The sequence below is a fragment of the Jaculus jaculus genome, chromosome 5, assembly GCF_020740685.1.
Source record: "Jaculus jaculus isolate mJacJac1 chromosome 5, mJacJac1.mat.Y.cur, whole genome shotgun sequence".
NCBI lineage: Eukaryota > Metazoa > Chordata > Mammalia > Rodentia > Dipodidae > Jaculus > Jaculus jaculus.
The window spans coordinates 4,795,803-4,821,165 of record NC_059106.1 but is presented as its reverse complement, the minus strand read 5'-3'; the positions used below and the strand labels follow the sequence as shown (position 1 = coordinate 4,821,165).

Here is a 25,363-nt window from a genome sequence, read left to right as displayed (position 1 = left end):
ATGATTCTGTACTCCAGTTTCATAAGATAAAATCAATTTTAGGTGAGTTAAAGATGTAAATGACAGGGTCTGGAGAGATGGCTTAGCAGTTAAGGCATATGCCTGCAAAGCCAAAGGACCCAGGTTTGATTCCCCAGGACCCAGGTAAGCCAGATGCACAAGGTGGCACGTGCGTCTGGAGTTCATTTGCAGTGGCTGGAGGCCGTGGTGTGCCCATTCTCTCTCTGTCTGCCTCTTCCTTCCTCTCTATCCATCCCTCTTTATCTTAAATAAATAAATTAATTAATATACAAATAAATATTTAAAAAAAATTTTTAAAGATGTAAATGACAAAAGCAAAACCCAAAGCCTCTGCCTATGTGTGAAAATTCTATGTTTAAACTAAAATTTTAAAGTAATGAATGAAGATGGTATAAATTGGGAGATAATTGGAGTATATCTTATTTGCAAAGTCTTCTTTCCTGACAATGCAAAGAACACCTATAAAAGCGTAAGAAGAGCAATTCAAAAGGAAACAGGCAGAGACACCAGGTGTCTGTAGGGCCGCTAGACGCAGGAGGCAGCCTCCCATTGAGCGCGGGTACGGAGTGGCGGCTCAGTGACCTAGCAGCTCGGTGCGCCACGTGGCACTGGCCGAGGCACCGTGGGCCCTCGCGGACTGTGCAGAACGGCTTTCCCGTTTGTGGGGAGCCGAGCCAGCCACACCTATGGTGGGGTCTGACCTCAGCGTGCCTACGGGGGATGGTGTGGGCTGGTGTCTGCAGTCCGTGAAGGGCTGTCTTGACTGAAGAAGGTGGGAAGAGCCCCTGACTGTGGATGGTGCAGGTCTTAGGGCCGGGGCCCCGGACTGCATGAAAAGGAGAGAGCTGGCCGGCCCACAGCCTCCACTGCGCTCGGCTTCAGGCTCCTGCCAGCACACCTGCCCACCATGATGGACTGTGAGCAAAGTCGATCCTTTCCCCTTTACCCGGCTTTTGTCAGGTATTGTATTCCAGCAACTAGACGGTAATTGACCCCATTTTAGGAAAAAACCTGATCCTGACTACTCCCCCAAAGAGAGGGCTGTGAATGAAGCTCAGTGGCAGAGTGCTGTCCTCACAACTACAGTAAGCCCTGAGTCCTGTCCCCAGCACCAACACAAGCATCACATTATTCCTCTCGACCTAGGCCTTCTCAAGAATATTAATTTGGCAGTTGCTTGCAGATCCCTCAGTGCTAAACCTGGCTGATTTTCTGAATCCTAGCTTACAAAGCATCATTGCCCCTTTCTATCTCTCTGCCTCCTGGAACTAATCCTCAGCATGCTTGCCCAGATATTGTGGCTTTCTCAGTGTTTCTCCCCCCCCACCGCCCCATGTCTCCATGCAGCTGCTTGCGGCCTCCAGTGCTGAGCCCACCTGCTTCGTGGACCCTTGCTGAAAAAGCGCAGCTTTCTCCCTTGTCGCCCACGCCCTCTTCCCAGCAGCTGCCAAGGCCAACTGCTTGCTTGTCCTGTGGGTTTCTCCAAATGCTAATAAAATTGTCCTCAGACTTAAAGAGAAAGAATATGTCTTAAGGACTTTCATGAATATATGTTCTAGAAAACTTTTATATGGTGGGCTAGAGAAATGGCTTAGCCATTAAGTCACTTACCTGAGAAGCCTAAGGACTGAGGCTTGATTCCCCAGAACCCACTTAAGCCAGATGCACATGGTGGCGCGTTCATCTGCATTTCGTTTGCAGTGGCTGGAGGTCCTGGTGTGCTGCCCACCTCTCTCATAACCAAATAAATGATGAAACAGTGAAAAAAGAAAACTTAGTTGGATGCTTAAAAATATTATTAATAATTAACACAACAAAATCCAGAAATAATTCCGATATCTGTTAACAAGAAAGTGGCACATAATTGGCAGTTTTTGTAAATGATGTAATATTAGGTAGTGGTGAAAAATAAATGGTCTGTAAGACATGAAGTCTATAAAACATATTGTTGAGGCAGAGAAAAAAAATTGCAGAACTCTTCCTACAATTTGATATTCTGTGTATAAAGCTTAAAACCAAGCAAAAGTGAGCAATGTGTTGCTGAAACATTCACACAAGAATTATAAAGCCCCTTTTGAAAGTGAAAAACTAGCATCAGGGTACTGGCTTCCCATGGAGAGAGGGGCTGTGGGAGGAGAAGAGGCGCTGGCTTGCTCTGTTCCTGGGAGGCCCTAACTAGCCATGCTTTGTTAACGTCTTACAACATGTATGTGCACTTTACAAGTGTTATATGCTTTTTCTGTGTTTTGAATAAATCAATAAGATAATATGGCCTTCCCCAGCTTGTAGTATCTATCTTCATTCCTTGGCATCAGATTGCTTTTCTCATCTCTGCTTTGTTGCCACATAGCCTTCCCCAGTCTGTCCTTGATGCCCCAGACCTCCGCTGCTTACATAGATGCTGAGGTGATCTTGAGGCAGCTGGGGTAATCCAGGATGATTTCCTCATCTGAATGTTCATCTTAAAGGCATGTTTGCAAAGTTGGTTGGCCGCGTAGGACAGCGTGCCGATGTGTCATGGGAATGTGGATGCAGACATCTTTGCAGTGGAGGTGGGGACATCACCCACCCACAGTATGTCCATTGCTCTGTGCAGCACCTTTCCTTTTAGCGTCTTACAGATAATTGGTGAGCTGCGGAGGAGGACATGGCTCCTGTAGCATCTGCAAGTGTTCCCACACGTTCCCACACCACATGCACACACCAACATACACACAAAGTCAAAGAAAATTAGTACATTCAACACTAGTTGAATTCAGTTCTTATATGAATTGTTGCTTGGCTGTTGGGTGCCTAGACTATATCATCAAAGGTGCTTTGGCCTCCTAAGGGTTCCTTTTGGTGTGAATCATGAGATTCTCTTATACTTGTAGCTACTAGAGAGACCTAACACTTAAAGTTTCATTTTTTTAAGTTTTAGCATACATCCATATAGACTTATACAATGGACTTAATATAATAAAGAATTGGGGGCTGGAGAGATGGCTTAGCAGTTAAGGTACTTGCCTGCAAAGCTAAAGGGCTCAAGTTCAATTCCCCAGGACCCATGTAAAGCCAGATGCACATGGTGGTGCATGAGCCTAGAGTTTGCAGGGGCTGGAAGCCCTGGCACTCCCATTCTCTCTCAAATAAATAAATAAAAATAAAACTACAGTGTCAGGTGTGGTGGTGCATGTCTTTAATCCCAGCACTTGGGATGCAGAGATAGGAGGATCGTTGTGAGTTTGAGGTCACCCTGAGACTATACAGTGAATTCCAGCTCAGCTTGGACTAGAGTGAGACCCTGCCTCAAAAAACAAAACAAAAAACAAAAAAAGTTGGGAAGATAATTTTCTTAGAAAATTGAAGTTTCATTTTTTTTTATTAGGAGTGAATTAATTGCACATATTTCAACTTGTACTGTAGAAGCCCAGGATGTGTAGCTTTCCAGGTGGAAAGAAAGTTTGTTTTGGTAAGAATAAAAATAATTTGTTTGATTGTGAATATCTTCTGTTCAATTGGGGATGACCTTGTACACAAAAGCTCTTACAAGGGTTGGCTTCTTTCTGAGTGAGATGTGAGGCATATTTGATTATTCATGCCTGCAAAACCTCAAGTATAGCAGTGGCTTTGATTTGAAATGGCATGCTGCTACACAAAGCCGAAGAGCTAGAATAGCAATTTAGAACATACCATACATATGAAAGCTAAGACGTGCAGTTGAATAATGTCCCATCAACATGTGAAACAAAGGGCGGTCTTGAAAGGACGCAGTAAATAAGATGACGATGACGATCGCAGTGCTGGGCTGATGTCAGTGGCACTCGGTCTGGGACACTGCCGTGAACTGAACAGGCTTAAGTGTCCTCACGGTCGCCACGGGAGGCCAGGATGTCAGACACTGCAAGCAGACGGCTGGGGAAAAGAGCATGAATGAAGAAGCATGAAGAGGCCGAGCAAGTGAGGCTCACGAAATGCACGTCTATTTTGTGTCTCGTACGTGAGCTCTTTAAGACACCCCAATCTTTCGCTTGGTTTTATGTCTGCGCTTTTCAGACCTCAGAATCATGGCGTTACGGAAAAGTGCCGGCTGCTTCGGAGAGGAAACACCACAAATCTGGTGCTGTGGTTTCAGGTAGAATGCCAGATTCCAAAGACAGTCCGCATCAGTTTTAAAGGGTTTGGATCCCTGTACAGAATCTAACAACGCTCTCTGCCTTGTGCAGCCACGACGAAAAGCCGGGTGTCCGTTTACTCGCTTCACTCAGATGCGTAGAGCTTGTATGTAGCAGTGCTGGTTCTGAGTGTGGCGAGTTGACCCTTGGGGTCCCCAAGACTTACTTCATGGAACTGAGGTCAAGACTGTTTTCATGATAATATTCTGATGCTGTTTGCTTCTTTCACGAGGTTGATGTGTGCATTGGTAATAAAAATAAAAAAGGCACTGCTGGGTTACACCACACAGATCAGAGCCAGGGCACTCCCTGGTACTAGTCAGTGGCTCATTATACCTTTTACCACCAAGCATTCACATTCAAAACTAAACTCTTGTTTTAATAATGTGTCAACTAAGCAGTAAAAATGACAAATTTAGTCTGAACAGTTGATTGATGTTTAGTACAGAGGAAACAGGAAATACTTTGTTCAAAGCAGCAAGGCTGTGATTGTCCTGAGAAAAATGACTGTGGCATTGCCTTCCACACCAACTCCTTTTTCCATAAGTACCTTTGAAACTATAGATTTCTGAGATAGTGTATTCTGATCAAGTGATATTTGGAAGACTTTTAAAACTAATTATTGAAATGCGTGACATTTCAAAGACAGTAACAAATCAACTTGGGGCAAGAAAAGCATCCAGAGAAAAGTTGGAATTGTAAAACTCTTCTGTATGCTGCACCATGAAGCTGCCGGTGTCCCGGGGCTAACAGCTCTTTAGATGGGATGGCGGGGGAATAAACAGGGTGAACTGGAAAGTCTGCAGAGCTCAGTGACTCATCCTTCCCAGGTGGCCAGCGCACAGTGCTGCGGAATCTGGACGGGCCCGAGCTGGGCTGAGTGCTGGAGAGCTTATGGCCCTGCCATCTGGGACGTCAGGGACGGGCTCTGCGGCACAGCCCACGGGCATCTCACTCTGAGAAGTTGCCGCCTGCCTGCAGCTGTGACGCAGCATCGGGAAACATCTGTAACCAGCTTACAAGGCTGCAGAGTGTTTCTCCTTGTTCCCGGTCCAAGTCTGTGTAAGGCCTGATTGACCACGTGCTCCAGTCAGAGCAGCACATAGCCAGTGGAATGGAGAAGTCGGGAAAGAATTCAGCTCTTCCCTTTGTAGCCAGAAAGAAAGACACTGCAAATTTGTAAAACAGTGCTACTCTTCTGAACTTTTGGGTAATATATTTTTCATGAACATCTTCTATGGACATGTTTACTTTATTTTATTTATTATTATGTTGTTGTTTTTTTCTGGGTAGGGTCTTGCTGTAGTCCAGGCTGACCTGGAATTCACTCTGTAGTCTCAGGCTATCCTTGAACTCACAGCGATCCTCCTACCTCTGCCTCCCAAATGCTGGGATTAAAGGCGTGCACACCACGCCTGGTGGACATGTTTATTTTGAACAGTAGTAAATTCAAGTTTTTCACTTTCGTACTATACATATCAATAGATACAAGTGAGGGATCGACTCTAGGTTCTCAGTGACTTTTAAGAGACCAAAACAGAATTGTTACTGTTACTGCCAGTAGGCAGTTTTCATTTTCTCTGGTCACTGTACCAAGATATGGTACACTGAGACATTAAAGGCTAGCTTCTCAGATTCTTTTAGTTACCACATGACCAGGTTATTTTCCTGTCTTTCAATCCTACTTACCTGGCCTCCTTTCTTCCCTGGTGACCTCTGGGGTAGCACAGTGGTGGAGCTCGGGTTTCCCCCTCTGCACTCTTCTGCCTTATTTCCCTAAGACAGTCTCTCACTGAACCTGGACTGCTCCATTTTTGGGCTAGACTGACCAAGGAGCCCAGATGATTCTCTGGTCTCTGTCCCCCTCAGTTCCAGGGCTGCAGACATGTGTGGCCATCTCCAGCTCCAGCTCTTTCCATGGGGGCTGGGCTTGAACTCAGCTTCCCATGCCTGCGCAGCAAGCACTCTTACCTGTGGAGCCATCTCCTGCCCTGAACCTCCTCAGGGTCCCTGCAGAGAAGGCCTGGAAGCTGGGCACAGATCAGCCAGACCCCCACAGCGCTCAAGCCAGTCCTGCTGGGCAGCTTGCTTGGGGCTCCAGTGTTGGGTCTCTCCTGGGGTCGCAGGAGCCTTTGACAGTGCAGTGTGGCTCAAGCCCAGCTGTCTTCACTGGGGCCACGTGATCCTCAGGCAACTCCTGCATGGTTGTAGGCCAACCAATAGGCTTTTTTTTTTTTTCTTCTGTTTGTTTCTTCTGTCATCTGTAGTCATTTCCCTATTCCCTTGATTATATAGTTGCTGATCTGCTGGCTCAGGACAGCAGCTGGGGATGTCTTGTGAGTTTTCTTATCTGTTTCCCATTCTTCACAAGTGGTTTGCCTAGAGATTTCCCCATTACTGTACCATTCACTAGGGTGTACGGGCCCCTCCCAGCTCCTGTTGCCTTTTTCTTTTTCAATGAGACTGTGTCTTTTTACTTTCTCTCTCTCTCTCTCTCTCTCTCTCTCTCTCTCTCTCTCTCTCTCTCTCCCCGCCCCCCTTTCTCCCCTTATTTCCTTGCCTCACGCCTCGCTGGGAACTAGGAGTGATGACAGCATGAGGAAGGTGGTTGATGGTTACATTTCAGCCATCTGATAAGCTCTAAACAGCATACAGCTCTGGTGGTTCGAAGTTTTTCTTAAGAATATAGGAACATAGTGGTAGATTCGAAGGACATTGCCCCTGTTGTATGGATTTCATTGCCTTTATGTTTATGCAGAGAAAAGCAGTAAGATAAATTTAATATTAGTCAAGATCTAATTTTAATTAAACAGGGATGTTGCCTCTTGGGGGAAGCATTTGAACTGAGGCTAGAGAGAGTGTGAACACTTAACCCCCCAGACTCAGGGCCACTGTAGACAAAGAGAAGACCGTATATGAGGACGGCTTTGGGGGTTAATGAATTTATATATTAAGTTCCTGAGCTTGAAACTTGGGGTAGAGGAGCTGTGAGAGCTGGGTCACACAGGCCCCAAAACTAGTGTGAATTTCTAACTGCATTAACAAACATACCGTGAATGGTCAGTGTAATGGCAAGCCCTAGAAACTCTTCAGTAAGGCGCTGACAACAAGGTTATGATGGCTGGGCAGCTCCGACGGAAGTGAAGTCTGGTTCCCATCTAGCGCTCATTTTCCATACAGCTGTGCTCGAATGCACTCACAGCTCCTCACCAGACCATAGCTGATCTCAAAGTTAGGTGTTTACTTACCAGTTTTACCAAAATCTGGGATTGTGGACAAGGGTGTTTAAGCTCCCACAGGGAGATCATAGTGGGCAACAATGCGGTTTCTCTTCAAGAGCGGCTCATCTCGCCGGGCTGCGTTGTTCTGTGAGGGAATCCTCTTCCGTTCTTAGCGCGCCGAGCTTTCTTCTTTGCCAGTAGGATAGCTAAGCCAGTGGCTGTTTCAGCTCAGGTCTGACTGGGCTGTGTTGATAATGAGTAAAAGAATCTAGATTTTCCCAATAAACCAGATTCTCCCTGGTCTTGCCTTCATCTTGCATGCCCTCCATCACTTGACACTTGCTATGGTCAAAATTAATCTGGCTTTTCTCTGTCCATCTAGGCTTTCCTGCTGCCCCTGGCTTCATTCAGGTCCTCGCTCCTACTTTGTTGCTTTTGAAAAAATGTCAGAAGACATGACATTTAGTTTAGTGTTGCTCAGAAGCGAAAACCTTACTTGAGCCCAGAGGGTACCAATGATGTTTTGATTTCTGTCCTTAGGACTTGCCTTTCTCTCTCATGTGTGGCTGTCCCCTGAGGGAGGAGGGGAGCGGGTATCAACTACCACTTTCTGGATGCTTTCTGTTTTTCAGAGGCACCATGAGTTAATGTGGGGCTCCTTCCCGGGCAGGTAGGTAGTGCCGAGGGAAGGACCAGGCCTGCTGGTTCCTCCCTAGGGGTTGAGGGGATGATGAGCGTCAGACGACCCAGACCTCTCCTGGCCATGGGAGAAAAACCACACTGAGTCGGGAGTCTTTTCAATGCAGGAATTCGCAGAAACAACTTGCTTTATTACTCTGAGCAGTTGCCTATATCATGCTGGGGACAAAGGCGGGGATTTTAGGATGGGGGAAGAGGTAAGGGCCAATAGTAAACTGCAACTATTGAAATGGTAATTACAATTGCCATGCGGAAGTGGCAAGCCAGAAGCCATTAGGCGTCTTGCTGAGTCCTAGCTGGCCAGAGACAGGTCGCCGAACTTTAGCTCGGCTCAGGAAGTCCCACTAGACCTCACGCCTGGCCTTTCAGAGCCCAACAAGTTAAGTCTCACAGTAACTCTGCTTAGCAGATACTTCACTATCCTGTTCTAAATGTGAGGAAACCAAGTTTTCGGATGCTAAGTAAGCTATATAGTGGCAAGTAAGGGGAAAAACTGGGGTGTAAACTGAGAAGTATTTGATCTCAAGTCCTGAGGAAAAATGACTATGGGATTACCTGCCTTGTGACTTACAGTACCTCCTTTTTTCATATAGTACCTTTGGAACTGTAGATTTATAAAACAATTTATTCTGATCAAGTGATATTTGGAATATATATAACAAATTATTGAAGTGAGTGTCACTTCAAAGACAGCAACAAACCAGTTTGGGGGCAAGAAAAGCTTCCAGGCAAAAGTTAGAATTTTGAAAGTCTTCTATCTGCTACACCACGAAGCTACCCAGGGTCCCTGGTCTTATAGCTTTTTAGATAAGATTGTAAATTATATTGTCAGGTTATTTTTTATAAATTGGAGCAGTTCAAATAAATGCTGCCATGTTCATTCTCCTTGGTCCCTTGTGCTTTCCCCCACGTGGAGAGCAGTGAACTCAGAACAGCAGAAGGTTCTGTGTACATATCTTAGGGAAGCCAGGCCAGGCAGGGATGGTGTCCATTAAGGCAGGTGGAAGCTGCTTGAATACCCCCATCCTTGTGTAAGACAGGAAAGCCGGGAGAGTCTCAGCAGGGGTTGTCACTGAGCAGGGACACATGCTTTGGGAACGTCCTACCGTGGAGGGCCATGTCCTCTTACGGGCTTGTCACTTCTTTAGTGGCTGTTTTGTTTTTTTTCCTCCTGGTTAAGTCCTATCATTTTAGTGTGATTCACTCATCTGTACTCTTTATCATTTTCCTAGAAAAATACCTATAAACAAATTGCATAGCATTTACAGGAGATCACAGACCAGCTAGGAGCTGCCCATGGACTCATAAGTCCAAAAGCCCTAAATGTGTGATTTGCCACTAGTCAAATAATTTCATTCCACCTTCTGTGGTGGAACAATTTGATTTTAAAGCTGTAGTTACAGTGCGTGCTTATAAAAATGAAAACTATAAACAACTGTACAAACTAATCTCTGTTTATACATGGAAACCACCCCATGTTCCATGACATAATTTGCAATATTATCCACTAGCACCCTAAACTCCCAGTTTTTCGGTGATTATTGACATTTCAATAGTCAGTGAAATACATTTTTATTTTTATTTTTATTTTGGGCTGAAGAGATGGTTTAGCAGTTAAGGCACTTGCCTGCAAAGGCTAAGGACCCACATTTGACTCTCCTGATCCCTCATAAGCCAGACACACAAAGGTGCTCATGTGCAGGGTCACACATGCCCACTAGGTGGTACTAGCGTCTGGAGTTCTATTGCATAGCTGAGGCCCTGGCATGCCAATTCTCTCTCTCTCTCTCTCAATCTGTGTCCTATGCTATCTAAAAAATAATAAATTTAAATTTTTATTTTATTTTATTTATTAGAGACAAAGGGAGAGAGAGGCGCAGAGAGAGAATAGGCACATCAGGGCCTCCATCCACTTCAGATGAACTCCAGATGCATGTACCACCTTGTGCACCTGGCTTACATGGGTACTGGGGAGTCAAACCTGGGTCCTTAGGCTTCACAGGCAAGTCCCTTAATCACTCTTATGCCATCTCTCCAGCCTCAGAAAAAATTTTAAATCGCAGGTTTGATCATTATAGCGTGAGAAAGGTGAAAGATGTGTGTTCAAATACTGGGCTCTTTGAAAATGCAGCAGGATACATTACTCTCAAGTATATAATCCTGTTGGATTTTGTTGTTGTTATTGCTGTTGACTCACTGAAACATTCCAAAGTTGACCACTCTCTCTGGCATGTTGTTCTGGGAACTGAGGGAATTAGATCTGCATAAAGTGTTCTGAAAAGTAATTTCAGATAGAATCCTATCCCTGTACTTTCAAGCTTTGTAAACATTTAACTGAAGCCTTAAAACTGTTTTAGTGCTTAAACTTTATAGAGTTTTGTAGCCGTATTCTGTATAAGGATTGTTACTCACTTATGTGGAGATGTTGCAAACACCCTGGCCTAAATGAAGGGTAAAGTCCTAGTTTTCCCCATTAGTTTCCTACAGAAAGCCTTTACCACCACAATCAAATGCTTTTGAATATGTTCTTGAAAAATTAGGGACTTTTTTTCTTAGTTACTTGTGAACACAAGTACACTTACAAACTTTCCCCTGGGGGTACAACCCCGTCACTTTCCCCTAGGCAAACTATCAGAAATTATCAGATTGGAAAAGACAGGATGAGGTATGGAGAGTAATGACCAGTAATCCTCTTCAGTTGGAGAGAGTCACAGTCACTGCAGTCTGTTTGCAGGGTACTCTCACTCACTGTGAGTGGAGCTGGTGAGGATGGCAGAAGCCATGATCGTCTGCCAGGCGGGAGGAGGTGACTAACAGCTCTGGGGACCCAGCTGGCTAGAGTTTAAAAGCCCATCTCTTCTTAGTGTCAGTGGGAGCACAGTAGTTTATCTCTTGTGTTTCTATTTTACTGTAAAATCAAAGAATTAAGGTATCTACTTACTCCTTTTCTTATGAGCATTAAAAAATGAAAATATTAATCTTATTTAAGTCTCTTCCCAAGCTGTAATTATTTTTCTCATTGCTGTGACAAAATACCTGATAAAAGCATCTGAAGGAAGGAAGGGTTTATTTTGGTTCACTTTTTGAGGGCACATACAGTCCATCATAATGGGAAAGGTATGGCAGCAGGAAGTGAAGTGGCTGGTATCATCTGGAAGCAGAGTGGAATGCCAGTGTTCAGCTTGTTTTTCATATATTACATTTTATTCAGTCCAAGACCTTAACACATATGATGGTGCCACCCACATTCAGAGTAAGTGTTCTTTCCTCAGATAAATAGCTCTGGAAGATCTCACAGACATGCCCAGAGGTGTGTCTCCTGTGTAATTCCAAATCTAGTCAAGTGGACACTGAAGACTCCCCATCACGTGCAGGATCCCTGACAGCTATTAAGTTTGTAAGCACGTGGTGGAGCTTGTGTGTGTGTGAGCCTCATAACGTCAGGGGATAGACACTTCGGTAAGTAAATGGAAGCCGGCTAGGTTGGTTTTATAGTAGGGTAGGTCCAGTGTTCTAGGATGACCAGATAGCCCAGTTCCCAGCAATTATTTAAGTAAAATTAATTTAGCTTTTAGTGTGACTGAGTTTGGTTTCAACACATGCTCTCATGGTTTACTTAATTCTTTTTAGCTTACATTCTTTATAACTTGTATGTCACTCCACTGTAATACATGTTTAGAGGTTTCAAGGTATTAGGTAAAAGTCATACCCTGGTCATTCTGGTAATGTCATAACTGTCGAATGTTTTTCCTGATGCTTCACAGTAGGTTCCAAGTTTCCACGAAGGTAACAGAATCCTCTTGTAGCAATCGCATCTGTTGGAGCAGAATGTAGCCCGTGCTCCAGACAGTTGCAGGGGCGTTTGGATCGTTTTGAGTGTAATTGAAGATCGTATCATCTAATATTAAAGACAGGAAATTGTGAGATGTACCTGTTTTTCCTCTGGGGTGAGGGACGTTGTTCCTCAACTGTAAATAAAAAGTGGCTAAAGTGAGTTTTCAAGCATTTTCAAATGTTAAGAATGTCTACATAAGCATTGAAATAAGTAAAATATACATCTTGAGGGTTACCTATTTGTCAAAGCATTTGTCACTTCTTAACTTTATAGTATAATATCCCAATATTGCATTATAAAACTTTATAGTATAATATCCCAATATTGCATTAGAAATGAATTCTTGCTTTTGTGTTTCTTAGGTCTTCATGATCTAAAATGATTAACTTATTTACTTACTTACTTACTGAGGGGTCCAGTCAGAAAGAGAGAGAATGGTTGTGCCAGGGCCCTCTAACCTCTGCAAACAAATTCCAGACACATGTACCACTTTGTACATTATGTGGGTACTGGGTAATCAAACTCAGGTCCTTAGGCTTTGCAAGTAAGCACCTTAACCACTGAGCCATCTCTCCAGCCTGAAAGACCAATTATTTTTATTTACTATTGTAATTTATTGGCTTTACAGTGTAAAACACAGTATTATTTAACATCTACAGTGAGCAGTATTTGTAGTCATGAGAACTCTCATTGCTTGAAATTTGCATTTGGTGGATGTAGATAACTGAAAACTAGTGAACGGGTAAGTGAGGGAGCAGTGCACTCGGGAGGCTGTTGCTGAACTTGACCCGCGCGTTCACTGTGCCTGCGTCGCTCCCTGCGCGTCCCTGAAGACAGACCTGTCAGGATGTGTCTGCTGGCCTGTTGGTTTGCTTTGTTCACAATTTATGGTTTCAGTGGTGTATGAACTACAACTGTGACTTGCACTATCGAGGCGATATAGTTTACAAATGATGTCTTGTATTCAGGAAGAAAAACAAAGGTTGGTGTTTATGTGGGTTCTATTGGGTAAAGGTGCTTTTTCCACTTGACTGAACTGGAGTGCAGTGACCCATGAACTGAAGGCATGTATGTGCCATCTACAGGTTTATTTAAACATTTGTCTTTAGAACTGAGATCAAGTGACCCGAATCTGTCCAGTTTAAAAGTTAAGGATCCGTTGTTTGCCTGCAGGTGAACTCATTGCTCTGATTTTCTCTTCCAGATTCATGAAAAGCTGCATTACTATGAGAAGCGGAGTCCGGCGCCCATTCTCCATGGCGCGGCAGCCTTGGCAGATGACGTAAGTGTGCCTGTCGGAGCTCACAGGACGCCTGCCACGGGCCTGGCCGAGGTGGAACCCATCCTGGTGCAGACAGATGTGTGTGATTCTATCCGTCAAAACCAAAAGAAGTTGCAGAGGTTTCCAAAAGCCTTGTCATCACCAAGCTTATGCTGATCTTATGTTGATTTTCATCTACTTTTCTTGTTCTAAAAATGATACTTGTAGCTACTCTGGTATTATGCCTTAGTGAGTACGTAATAGAAATTTTATACTTCACATTCTGTGGTGGGGGAAAGAGAAGCTGACAGGCATTAATGTTCAGGGAGATTCACAGACAAGGGGAATACTTTTGAGAAATAAAGACAAATGAGATAGTTATATTGCTGACAGAACTAAAGATGACAGATACAAGGATAGGAATGGGGCACATTAAATGCATAAAAAGACAGGGTTGTTTTAAAAATGGATTATGAAACAGTAATGATTTATGGATATCGGACCATTCCAAATTGCCTTCATAACTAAAACATAAATTTTAGAAGCAGTTGGCATTGATGGAGTAGTTAATTTCCTGTCACTATAATTTTATTTTAAGCCTGGGGAAGGGGAACTCACTTGCTGATTCTTACTGTTAACTTTCAGACTTGGATGGATTGAGCGCACACCTGGATAAACTGTAAGGACAGTCAGCTAGACAGGAAGAAAAAAAACCACACAAACTTATGTGTGCGGCAGAGATACCAGTAGCTTATATTGTTGTTTTAAGGTTTATTCCTTTATTATATAAAGAAAACTATAATTTTGTTTCAGGGATCTACTATAATAAAAAATTGACCATCTTTCAAAGTCAAATTTGAATATATTTTATATTCTAATGCATAAAAATATTGAAAATTTGTGCTATTTATTTAGTCCTCAAGGATTTCTCTTTTATTTTTATTTACTGATATTACAAGGTATTTGTGTTTGTTTTTGATGCTTCTGGGGATCAAACCCAGGGCCTCTTGTACATGTTAGGCAAGTGCTCTGAACTTTTCAAAAGTGCTTGAACTTTGGAAATCAAGGCAAATAAAGGTATAAATATAATTGTGTATAATCAGAAGAGCCTTAAAACCAGTTTTAAAATGCCACTGAAAAATTTTGAAAACATTTGTGTGGAAGCCAATGTGACTGAGTCACATACCCCCCACCAGGACAAAATACAATATTGATTTATTCGAATTTGAATCATGGGGTAAGTTACTAGCATGCATGAGACTCTGGATTTGATCTCCAGACCCTCAAAACAATTTGGAATCTACTATCATTATGATAAGCCATGGTATTTTGCAATACATCAGAGCAGTGTGTTTAAATATGAAGATACATTGTTACATATTGACTAAAGGATGCAAAGAATCTTATATAAGTTAAAGTATGTAAATTGTATAAAAATGTTACCTTGACAAAACAAAGGCAGTTTTGTAATGTGATCAATGAAATCTGTCCATTTCCCTGAGGTTTTTTAAAATGTTATTTGTGTTTCTTAGCAAAAGGTCTCTTCCAGAGATAAGAACCATTACATTCAGTTTAGTGGGGACAGTTAGTAGCAAATGGAAATTGCATGCAGTGTTTTAAGTTCTTAAAAATGAATTTATATAGTTTGAGTTATCCACTGTATATTTTATAATTCCAATCTTTTTTCCTGTTAGTCTTGTTTTTCTTATAAAAAGTATATGATCCTTCTTGTAGCCTAAAATTGAATAGAAATCTTTCTAGGAAGTTCTATTTTTAAGTTTTATCTTATATATCAGTTGACAAGTGATATCCTTCTACTTATGGAATATAATATATACACACATATATATTTTGTAATGATGAGGTCAAGGTAACTATTTTATCTGCCACATCAAATATGCTTTTTTATGGTGAGAACATTCCAAATCTCTTAATGGAGAACCTCATGCTCAAAGTTCCAGTCTTTCCGTAGAACCCGCAGACGGGAACTCTTGATCAATACAGTGAATCACAGTCAGCGATTTTGGAACCAGAGCATTTGTCTGTTACAGGTTTTTGATGACCTTGGTTCATATTTAGCAGACTTCCTATGTAAATAGACAAAATACAAGCTTCAGGTCATTTACTCAATCAGGACTGTCCCAGTTCTTTCTGAAACAGTTCTAAATAGTGCAGCTGTAGATTTTACTATCCTATTCAGAAGCTGCTGTCTGTCTGTCTATCTGTCTGTCTATCTATCTTTTTTGCTTGTGCAATGTCAAAGCTTGATCCAGTCCTGTTTACAAATGGCCCTTTGTCTGCATGCAGGCCAGTCACATAGATGAAGCACTGGGATTTGCCCTCTTGGCAGTAAACCAGAGGGGATCTGGCCGGTGTGTTTACTGTTGTTACACTCAGCCTGGGCTTGGAGCCTGGCCTGCGGCCAGACAAGATCACTGATTGATGCTCGAATTTCTTTCCGACGAACTTTGTGACAGTCACAGCCTTGAGCCGTACAGATTCTCAGCTGTGACCCAGCGAGCCTCTCCCTCCTCTGCTTTGGGTCACTTAATGATGCAATCTTCCTTGCAGCTGGCCGAAGAGCTTCAGAGCAAGCCAGTCAGCAGTGAGATCCGAGAGCTGCTGAAGGTGCTGTCAGAGCCGAACGTGAAGGTGAGGACGCGCTGCGCCTGTAACACACCTAAGCGATCCGCTTTTGGAGCCTCCCGAGGAGTTCCGTTTTTGATCATCAGTACTCAAGTAACACATTTTCAAATAGCGGGAAATTTTTAATTCCTAAATCCCATCAAGCAAAAGTAATTGACCTCCTTAGAGATTATTGCATCGTGATAAGCTGCCTAGAAATTTAATCAGAAGCTCAGAACTGGAGTTGGCACATAAAATGTTGCTTCAAGTCCGTACCCCTTTTCAACAATGTTAATAGTACAAAATGGACAACTTAGTGGTAATTTAGTCCAGGATTATTTTATTTGGCTACTTCATGGCATTTCAGTCTATTTGAGGAATAGGCCTGTTTTTCTGTGGGATGATCTCAGGATTTCGCTCCCTCCTCCCCTCTCCATTTTCAGGTCCTCTATCAATTGGTGTTTCAAGACATCATTCAGTTTTATAGAACAGAGCAATTTTCCAGCGTAAGATATTGATAGACAGACTTCAGTTCTCTTATGTTACTTCCTCCAAAGTTGGTTTCATATTTTCCTTCCAACTGTGATGGAAATAAAGGAGGTATTTTAATGTTCTGTTCATTCTAAGTGTGTTATCAGACTGTTTTTGGTTACTGAGTTCTCTGTAGCCTTTGCATTTCTGTTGCGATGGTTTCAGTTCATCTCCATGTTTGCTGCTATTTCTCTGAAGTGGTTGTCAGGCTAGCGTTGGGAGTAGCACTTAAGTCACTGGCTCCTCTTTCATGCTTTTGTGACAGATGCTTTACCCACTTCACTGTCTTCTCAGTTCCATTGAATGCATGTCTTGAACAAAAAATTAGGCAACTTTTATGCTCTAATCTTTCTCTTAGACCTAAAATGTATTCTGAACCTTTAAAAATTAATTAACTTTATATGAATAATTATAGACCATTTACTGTTTATAACTATATATTCATGGTACTTATTCTAGAAATTAGATATTATGGACTATAGTTATTTTTACTTCATCTCTCTATACAATATAAATTTAAGCCAGGCATGGTGGCGCACGCCTTTAATCCCAGCACTTGGGAGGCAGAGGTAGGAGGATCGCCGTGAGTTGGAGGCCACCCTGAGACTCCATAGTGAATTCCAGGTCAGCCTGGGCCAGAGTGAGACCCTGCCTTGAAACCCCCCCCCAAAAAAAAATATATATATATATATATGAATTTAAGACCAATGTAGTTTGGTCACCAAAGCTATTTGTCAAATAAGGTAGAAACCAGGATTTCACCTAAGTAGAATTTTCCTTTAGTATTCTACATAAGCTTAATAGTAAGCATCACAAAATAACTTACTTTAATAATGGGATTCAGGTGGAACAGTGTTGTGTCTACAACCACAACAGTGTCAACATCCATTATATTTTGCACAATGACCTCGGAATGAACAGAACATTAAAATACCTCATTAGGGATTGTGTGGAAGAAGAGGTAGGAAATTGTAAAAGCCACAGGGCACATAGAAATATTCTGGGGGTACATCACTCCCCCAAAACTAACAGAGGTCCTAATTATCCCACAGTGAACACCAAGAACCATACTGAGGAAGGCCCTCAGGAAATGGGGACTGGGGATGAGGGAATACAAGACTATAACCTATGTAAAAAGTGTGTGTGTGTGTGTGTGTATGTGTGCACGTGCATGTGCGCACATTTAAAAAAAATTTTTTATTTTTATTTATTTATTTGAGAGCAACAGAGAGAGAGAGAGGGAGGGAGAGAGAGAGGGAGAATGGGCACACCAGGGCCACCAGCCACTGCAAGTGTACTCCAGATGCATGCACCCCTTTGTGCATCTGGCTAACGTGGGTCCTGGGGAGTCAAGCCTCAAACCAGGGTCCTTAGGCTTCACAGGCAAGCACTTAACCACTAAGCCACCTCCCCAGCCCACACGCACATTTTTTTAAAGGTATGAAGACCTGGACTTGGATGCTCAGCACTCACATAAGATGGGTATTACCATGTGTGCTTGTAAGCCAGGGCTAGTCAGTGGAGAAAAGAATCCTTACGACTTGCTGGCTAGCTAGTCTACCATAATTTGTGCTCTCCTGGTTTATTGAGAGACCCTGTCTCAAACAGGACAGTGGAGAATAACTGGGGAACGCATTTGACATTTGTGCTGGTCTCTGCATGTCAAAATGAGCATGTGCACTACACATATGTGCATGTGCCCACACACCTACGGACACACATATACACACCACACATATGTATTGAAATTCTGAGCATGAGATGATGCAGTTGCTCTGTTATGCCAGACTTGTGAAGAAAGTGTCTTTCTTCCATTTTTTAGTCTTTAATTTTTTTCAATTTATTTGAGAAAGGAAAACACAGAGAGAGATTGAGACCGAGATTGCAAACTCTTCTGCTTTTCTTAGAGTGTTTGCTCTGTCAACCATTATGTATTTCTCCCTTCCATTGTAATTTTACTCTCATTTTTCTAGATAATGCAGAATGTACTTTCATGTAGTGAAATTTGGCATTCTTTTCTTTTACAACTCCTAGGCATTAAGTAAGTAAAAGGACTTTTTAGTTTTCATGGCAGTATTTTCTTTCTTTTTGGTTTTTCGAGGTAGGGTTTCACACTAGCTAGGCTGACCTGGATTTCACTGTGTAGTCTCAGGGTGGCCTTGAACTCACAGTGATCCTCTACCTCTGCCTCCCTAGTGCTGGGATTAAAGGCATGCACCACCATGTCCGGCTTTCATGGCAGAATTTTCATAGTTGCTTTCCATACATTATTTTTGCTTTTTAAAAAAAATGACATCTCAATTTGCAATCATTTTTGTGATGAAAATTTGGTTATATGATATATACTTCTAAGTTTTTTTAAATGGATGGTAGTTTTCTCAAGTTTTAAAATGTCTGCATGATATATGACTCTGTTGAGCTCCTGTTCTGATTAAACCTGTCACCTGGCTGGTAGCTGGTTGAGCTTGGTGGTTTAGAACCTGCAAGAGGCAAATCCCTCTCGTAGTCTTGGAGTCCCAGTGGGATGCAATTCAGTTTTCCAGTCCAACTCAGGGGCAATTTATTCATTTATTTAGATCCAATATTGTTCTTTATATAAAAAGTGAATTTTTACACTAAGTAACTTCCTAGACCTTGTGTGTGTGCATGCCTTCACATATTTCTACACATATGTATTCACTGGCTTTTAAAGGTATAGCAGCAATCTTTAAGGTATTTTCAGATCAGTATGTTGTTGTTATATTCTAAGCATATTATTTTTAGAATATCTCGTTTATGACCTATTGGTGTTGATAGTAATATTTTGATAGTCTTATAATGAATTTTGATACCTTCATTCACCTGATATAACTAAATTTACTGGATTCTTTGAATTTTATTTTTGTTGTATAAATGGTTGTTAATTTTTAGTTTGAATCATACTGACCATAGTATATAGCTTATTAACTTTATGTAAAATTTATTAGATGTTTTTGTTAGTTTGATGACTTTATCTTTTCTTTTTTCCTTTTTCAATTTTATCACTTTATTTTTTTATGAGGGTGGGAGGGAGAGAGAATTGGCACACTAGGGACTCAGTCACTGAAGTCAAACTCCAGATGCACGCGCCATTGTGTGCACCACCTTGTGCGCATGTGTGACCTTGCACACTTGCATCACCTGGTGCATCTGGCTTATGTGGGATCTGGAGAGTCGAACATGGGTCCTAAGATTTCACAGGCAAGAACCTTAACTGCTAAGCCATCTCTCCAGCCCTAGTTTGATCACTTTAAATAAATGATCCATAACTATATGAAAACAAAATTTTAGCTGTATTAAAATAGCATGTTATTTTAATGTGGTCCAGCTCAAGTTTATGTACAAAATTTAAATAAACAATAGGGCTGGAGAGATGGCTTAGCAGTTATGGAGCTTGTTTGCAAAGCCAAAGGACCCAGGTTCACTTTCCTAGGATCCACATAAGCCAGATGCACAAGATGGAGCATGCATCTGGAGTTCATTTGCAGCAGCTGGAGGCCCTGGCATTCCCATGCTTTCTCCCTCTCCCTCCCTCCCTCCCTCCCTCCCTCCCTCCCTCCCTCCCTCCCTCCCTCCCTCCCTCTTTCTCCCTCCCTCCGTCCTTGTCTCTCTCTCCCTTCCCTGCATCTCTCTGAAATAAATACAAAAAGAGGTGGAGGCTAGGCTCAACAACTAGGTTATCTTGTGACCACTATACACATGTGCATATACGTATACACAAACATACACAAGCACAACACACACACACAAAGATTTTAGAAAAAATGTTTTTAAATAGACAGCAATTATTTCAGATAAAAGATAATCATCATAATTATATAATACCTAGCATTAGATATTTATTATGGAATAGGTTTTTGCCAAGCATTTTCATGTGCTATTTCCTTCGCAATTATTTATTTTTTAAAATACTAGGAAAACCAAAGCTCAAAGATAAAGTCAGAAGCTACACAGGTGTGTGTGTGTGCATGCACATCCATGTGCGCACTGCTGTGCTCCATGTGCATTTCAGGGATTTCCAGTGTTGTCTGTTCAGCAAAGAATGTAGTGTCGGTCTTATTTCTAGGTGAGATCATCTTGTTTTTCTGTCTGTAGCACATAGCATCATGCTTATAAAGTAAGGAGCTCCCAATACATTGAATTTTGTGAAAATTATGAAATATTTGGAGCTTTTATTTCATCATAGTGTTTTTAAATTTCTTCTTATAATTAAACTTTCCATGCATATTTTTTTTCATAATAGTTTGAAATTGTGACCCTGTTCATATGGTCCCTTGCTTCTGAAGAGTGAGGGCACTTTTCCCTCACATAGCCTATTACCTTCAATTCTGTAATAACTAGGAAAAGATGCATCATTCTGTAATAATAGCTTTATGAAAGAACTTTCAGAAGTTTTTAAAGATTATGCCCAACATGAACTTACCAGTTGTGGCATAGAAACAAGTTACTCTGGGCTAGAGTGATGACCGAGAGAGTAAAAGTGCTGGCTGTGGAGCTTGAGGCCCTGGGTTGTGATCCCCAGCACCATGTTAAAATGCCAGCAGAGAGTGGGGTGCACCTGGAACCCTAGTGCTGGGACCTGGAGACATTGACCTCTGCCTGCCGCCACACACATGTGCACACGCATGTACATTCCCTACACAAACACCACTCACGCAAGCAATCCGGCACGTGTTCAGCTCACGCAGGCTCCTAGGCATCAAAGTGCTATTGCAAAAGCAAATAAACCTGCCCTTGTCACCACCCCAAGCCTCTTTTGGCAAACAGGGAAGTGACCCCTTGTCTGAAACATGTTATAATTTAGCCACGCGCGGTGGTGCACACCTTTTCTCTTAGCACTTGGGAGGCTGAAGTAAGAGGATTGCTGTGACTGCCAAGTGAATTCCATTTCAGCTTGGGCTAGAGCAAGACAGTCAAAAAACCAAAAAAAAGTTATAATTAGACTGCTAAGGAAATTTTGGTAGATTTCCTTTTAAAAAGCAGTCAAATGAAAACATCTATTCCATCCCTCCAAAATATTTGCTTACTAGAAGTTACTCATTGCCTGAGCCTGCAGGAAGGATAAGGCTTTCTTAAAGTTTGCTGAAGGAAAAGTTAAGCTTCCTTCAGGAGGTATAAATCAGTGTTACTCATCCTTATGAGCTGGATACTTAATTCTGTGCACCTGACAGATACTTAGAGCCCACAGCTGGCTGCAGGGGCCCAAGGCAGTGAGCCCTGGTGAGCCTGGTGAGTTACAAGGCTAGTGTGCAATTTCCTGCCAGTGCTTCTGAGCAACGGGTAAACCCATCAGCTGTGATTGGTAGTTACGGCATATGGAAACACAATTTTCATTTAGGTTTTGCCTTCTGAAAGAAAAATCTTTATATTGAAAACTAAAATGACCACAGTTAAAACAGGAAAACAGAATGCAGAATGACTCTCCATTGTTCAGAGTAAAAAACACCACTCCAAAGCAGTATGTGTGAAGCAAAGTTATTGAAAATGATAAACTTAAAATCTATAAAACCACTCTGGAATCCAGACATGGAAATGACCCCAACTCATAAGAAGATGAGATCCATAGCTAGTGCTCTTAACATTGCCTATCACATTGTAACTAATAATTGCTTCATTTAAAAATACTCTTATCACCCACCTCTGTAGTTAGCGTGCAGAAGCTGGTCTCACAGGCATCCAGAGGGAAGACATTTCTGAGGCCCCTTTGCCCATGAGAGTTCTGTGGAAGTAGGTCTGCTGATGATGAGCCCTTTGGCTTCCCACATCTACTTCATTGAAGTCTTCTTTGCTAAAAAATGTTTCTCCTGAGTATAGATTGCTAGATTGATAATCTTTTTCAAGTATTCTAAGGATGTTACTTTGTTACCTGGTGCTCATCTTCAGAGGACACCTGGTCTTCCTCCTTCTTTCATATGTAATGTGCTGATTATTTTCCTTTGCATGTTTTTAGGGCTTTCCAGAAGTTTTGAGCATTTTTGTTTTATTTTGTTTCTTGTGTTGGGTACTTGAGTTTCTTGAGAATATGAGTGTAGATTTTCTTTAATCAAATTTGGTAATTTTCTGCCATATTCTTGAAATGATTTGGTCATGCCCCCGTTCTTCGGAGAGTCTCATGTCTCGTGTTAGGCTCCTCAACGTCCTGTGGCTCATTGTTGTTCTGTTCATATAGTTTCGGTTTACTTTCCTTGTGCTTTATTTCGGATAGTTCATTTTGCTTTGTCTAAAAATTTACTTTTCTCTGTAGTGTCTAATTTCTGTTAATCCCATTTAGTTTCATTTCATAAATTATATTTTTATCCCTTGAAGCTTGTTCTAAAACTTTTTTATTTTCCATGTATTAAGTTGTCTTTCTTCTATATTGAATATTTAGAATATAATTGGCATACCACAATAGTGGTATTTTATTTCTTTGACTACCTTCTGTGTAATTTCAGAGTTTACTCTAACCTACTTGCATATCTGTATAATGCCAGGGGTGGTTTCTAGTGCTTAATTCTTTTGTTCTTATGCTTAGTTTTTTTCTGTTTTGTTTCACATGCCTGGTAATTTTTGAGTACTGCAGTTATTGTTATTTTACATAGTTTTATGTTAATCCTTTTCATCTGTGTGTGAGAGTGAGAGAGAGAGACTGGGCATGCACGCACAGCAGCGCGTGTGAGGTCAGAGGAGAAACGCGGTACAGGCACTTGCCTTCTGCCTGGTCTGAGGCAGGATCTCTTGTCCTCAGGGCCCACGTCAGTCTCTGCTCTGTGTTTCCCGGGAGTCGTGCGTCTGCCTCCCATCTCTCTCCCGGAGCGCTGGGATGACTAACGCATGTCACCTTGTATGGCTGTTCATGGGTTCTGGGGATTTGAACACAAGTCCTCATGCTTGCATTTGCACATTTACCTACTGACCAAACTCCCCAGCCCAGTGCTGTGTATTTGGGGAAGGAATGATTTAAGTTGAAAGACATGAGAGGAGGTTAGAGCTAGATATAAGGCTGGGCATGGTGGCACACACCTTTAATCCCAGCACTTGGGAGGCAGAGGTAGGAGGATCACTGTGAGTTCAAGGCCACCCTGAGACTACATAGTGAATTTCAGGTCAGCCTGAGCTAGAGTGAGACCCTACCTCGAAAAACCAAAGAACAATATATATAGCTACAGATATAAGGCTTCATGGGCAAGAAAGAGCTTAATCTCATCAAAGGATACTATGGGTAAACTTAGAAGGGTTAGTAACAGGCTAATTGTGTGCCACAGATGTAGAAATAATCACTCTGGCGACACTGAGCTGTAGATTTGAAACTGGGGCAGTGCTGAAGGCATCTGGGCCACACGGAGGGTATTGCCATTGCCTAGGGAATCACAGCATTGGTGATCTGGAAGTGGCCATCCCAGCCACTGGCTCGGCCTTGTATCACGACAGTCCACGAATTAACAAGTATGACTGTGCTCCAATGAAATGACTCCAAACAGGTGGCCATGATTTGCTCGTGTCTGATATAAACTAGAAAGATGGAACTTCGTCTTTAATTTATTTGGGAATAGGTTTAATACAGACTCAGGATGCAGTTGAGAGAAGAGGTTTCCTGGGTAATTTGACATAGGCAAGCTTCTGTATAGGCAGACAGCTGACGTCTCACGCCTGTTCGTCTCCAGTAGTAGTGACATGCAGGCTTCCTGTAATTGTATGATATGACTGTTACAAGGTAGAAATACTTTTCTTTTATACATACCCGTTACACAAAAATTAGTCAGAAACCAAAGGAACATGATATTAACCAATTCTGTTCTTTCACAATATGTATCTATGTCTATATGTGAAACAGTCTCATGTATCCCGGGCTGATCTTTAGCTTGTTGTGTAGCCAGGGATGGCTTTGAGCTTTAAATTAATTAGAAGCAAACTATTAATGAAAAATATATGGTCTCTGATTTCACTGACTCATTGGCAATATACCAGTAACTTCATTTCCTCCCTCCAAAAAGACCCTTCACCTTTGCTTCCGTGTTGGAAAAAAGTAGCGGGTATACAAGCTAAAGGACGTTTTGTGTTGATTCTTGTCATGTAACTGACATAATCATACCAGAGCAAGAGGCGCTGCTGAGCAGAGCAGCCAGCAATACCTCCGTAAGAATGGTTCCCCTGCCCAGCTACAGGAGGCGTCTTTTCACGTACTTTAGTATGCCAAGATGACAACATTATTTTGACTTTATCTGTACGTACGTTCGTGTATTCAGGCTTTTAACATTTGATTTTTATTCGTTTTTACAAATGTTGGATCTGATCTTACAGGCTCTGCTGTCAGCACATGATGCTGTGGCTCAGAAGAGTTACGGCCCTGTGTTGCCTCCTGTGCCTGACGATCTGGACGACGAGGAAGACTCTGTAAAAATAATCCGCCTTGTAAAGAACAGAGAGCCCTTGGTGAGACTGTCCTGTTTCGTCCTCGGATATGACCAGGCCAAGTGGGCTTGTGGCATTGCACTTCTGCTTAAGATGTGTCTCTTTGTCCCTGAAGCTTCGTTACAAATGGGGCATTTATGCTTTAAGAACATGATTTGGACAAGTTAACCCAAGCCCAAGTAAAATGTATGAGCCTTTTACTGATTTTAATGAGAAAAGCCTTAAAATATGACTTACTGGTTTTTATAAGAAAATATGACTGACTAATACTTACGCTTATTGACATGCAGCAAGTGTGGTTGATTTGAAATTACGTGGTTCAGTTAAAAAATACTGCCTTTAGGGCTGGGGCGATAGCTCAGGTGGTAATGCGCTTGTCTCAAGCGTGAGGCCCCATCTCGGTCCTCAGTGCCGAGTGAGCACCAGGTGTGCTGGTGCGCGTGCCGTCGACTCTGTGCTGGAGGCAGAGGCGCGGGGAGCCCTGGCTGTCCTGATTGGCCAGCGAGAGACCCTGTCACAAAAAGAGGTGGATGGTGTACCCCAGGATGACACCAGGGTCTGTCATTTAATCTCTGCATGAACTCGTGTACACCCACGCACATAGCAA

General features: G+C 42.2%; 1 protein-coding gene across 1 annotated transcript in view; it reads left to right on the top strand.

Moving 5' to 3' along the window:
* Nucleotides 1-25,363, top strand: part of Mpp7 (MAGUK p55 scaffold protein 7) — a 213,308-nt gene that overhangs the window by 111,008 nt on the left and 76,937 nt on the right. Inside the window, exons 4-6 of the mRNA XM_045151043.1 lie at nt 13,135-13,212; nt 15,763-15,843; nt 24,646-24,777. Of these exons, the coding sequence (XP_045006978.1) occupies nt 13,135-13,212; nt 15,763-15,843; nt 24,646-24,777 (291 nt within the window). The remainder of the gene's footprint in view (nt 1-13,134; nt 13,213-15,762; nt 15,844-24,645; nt 24,778-25,363) is intronic.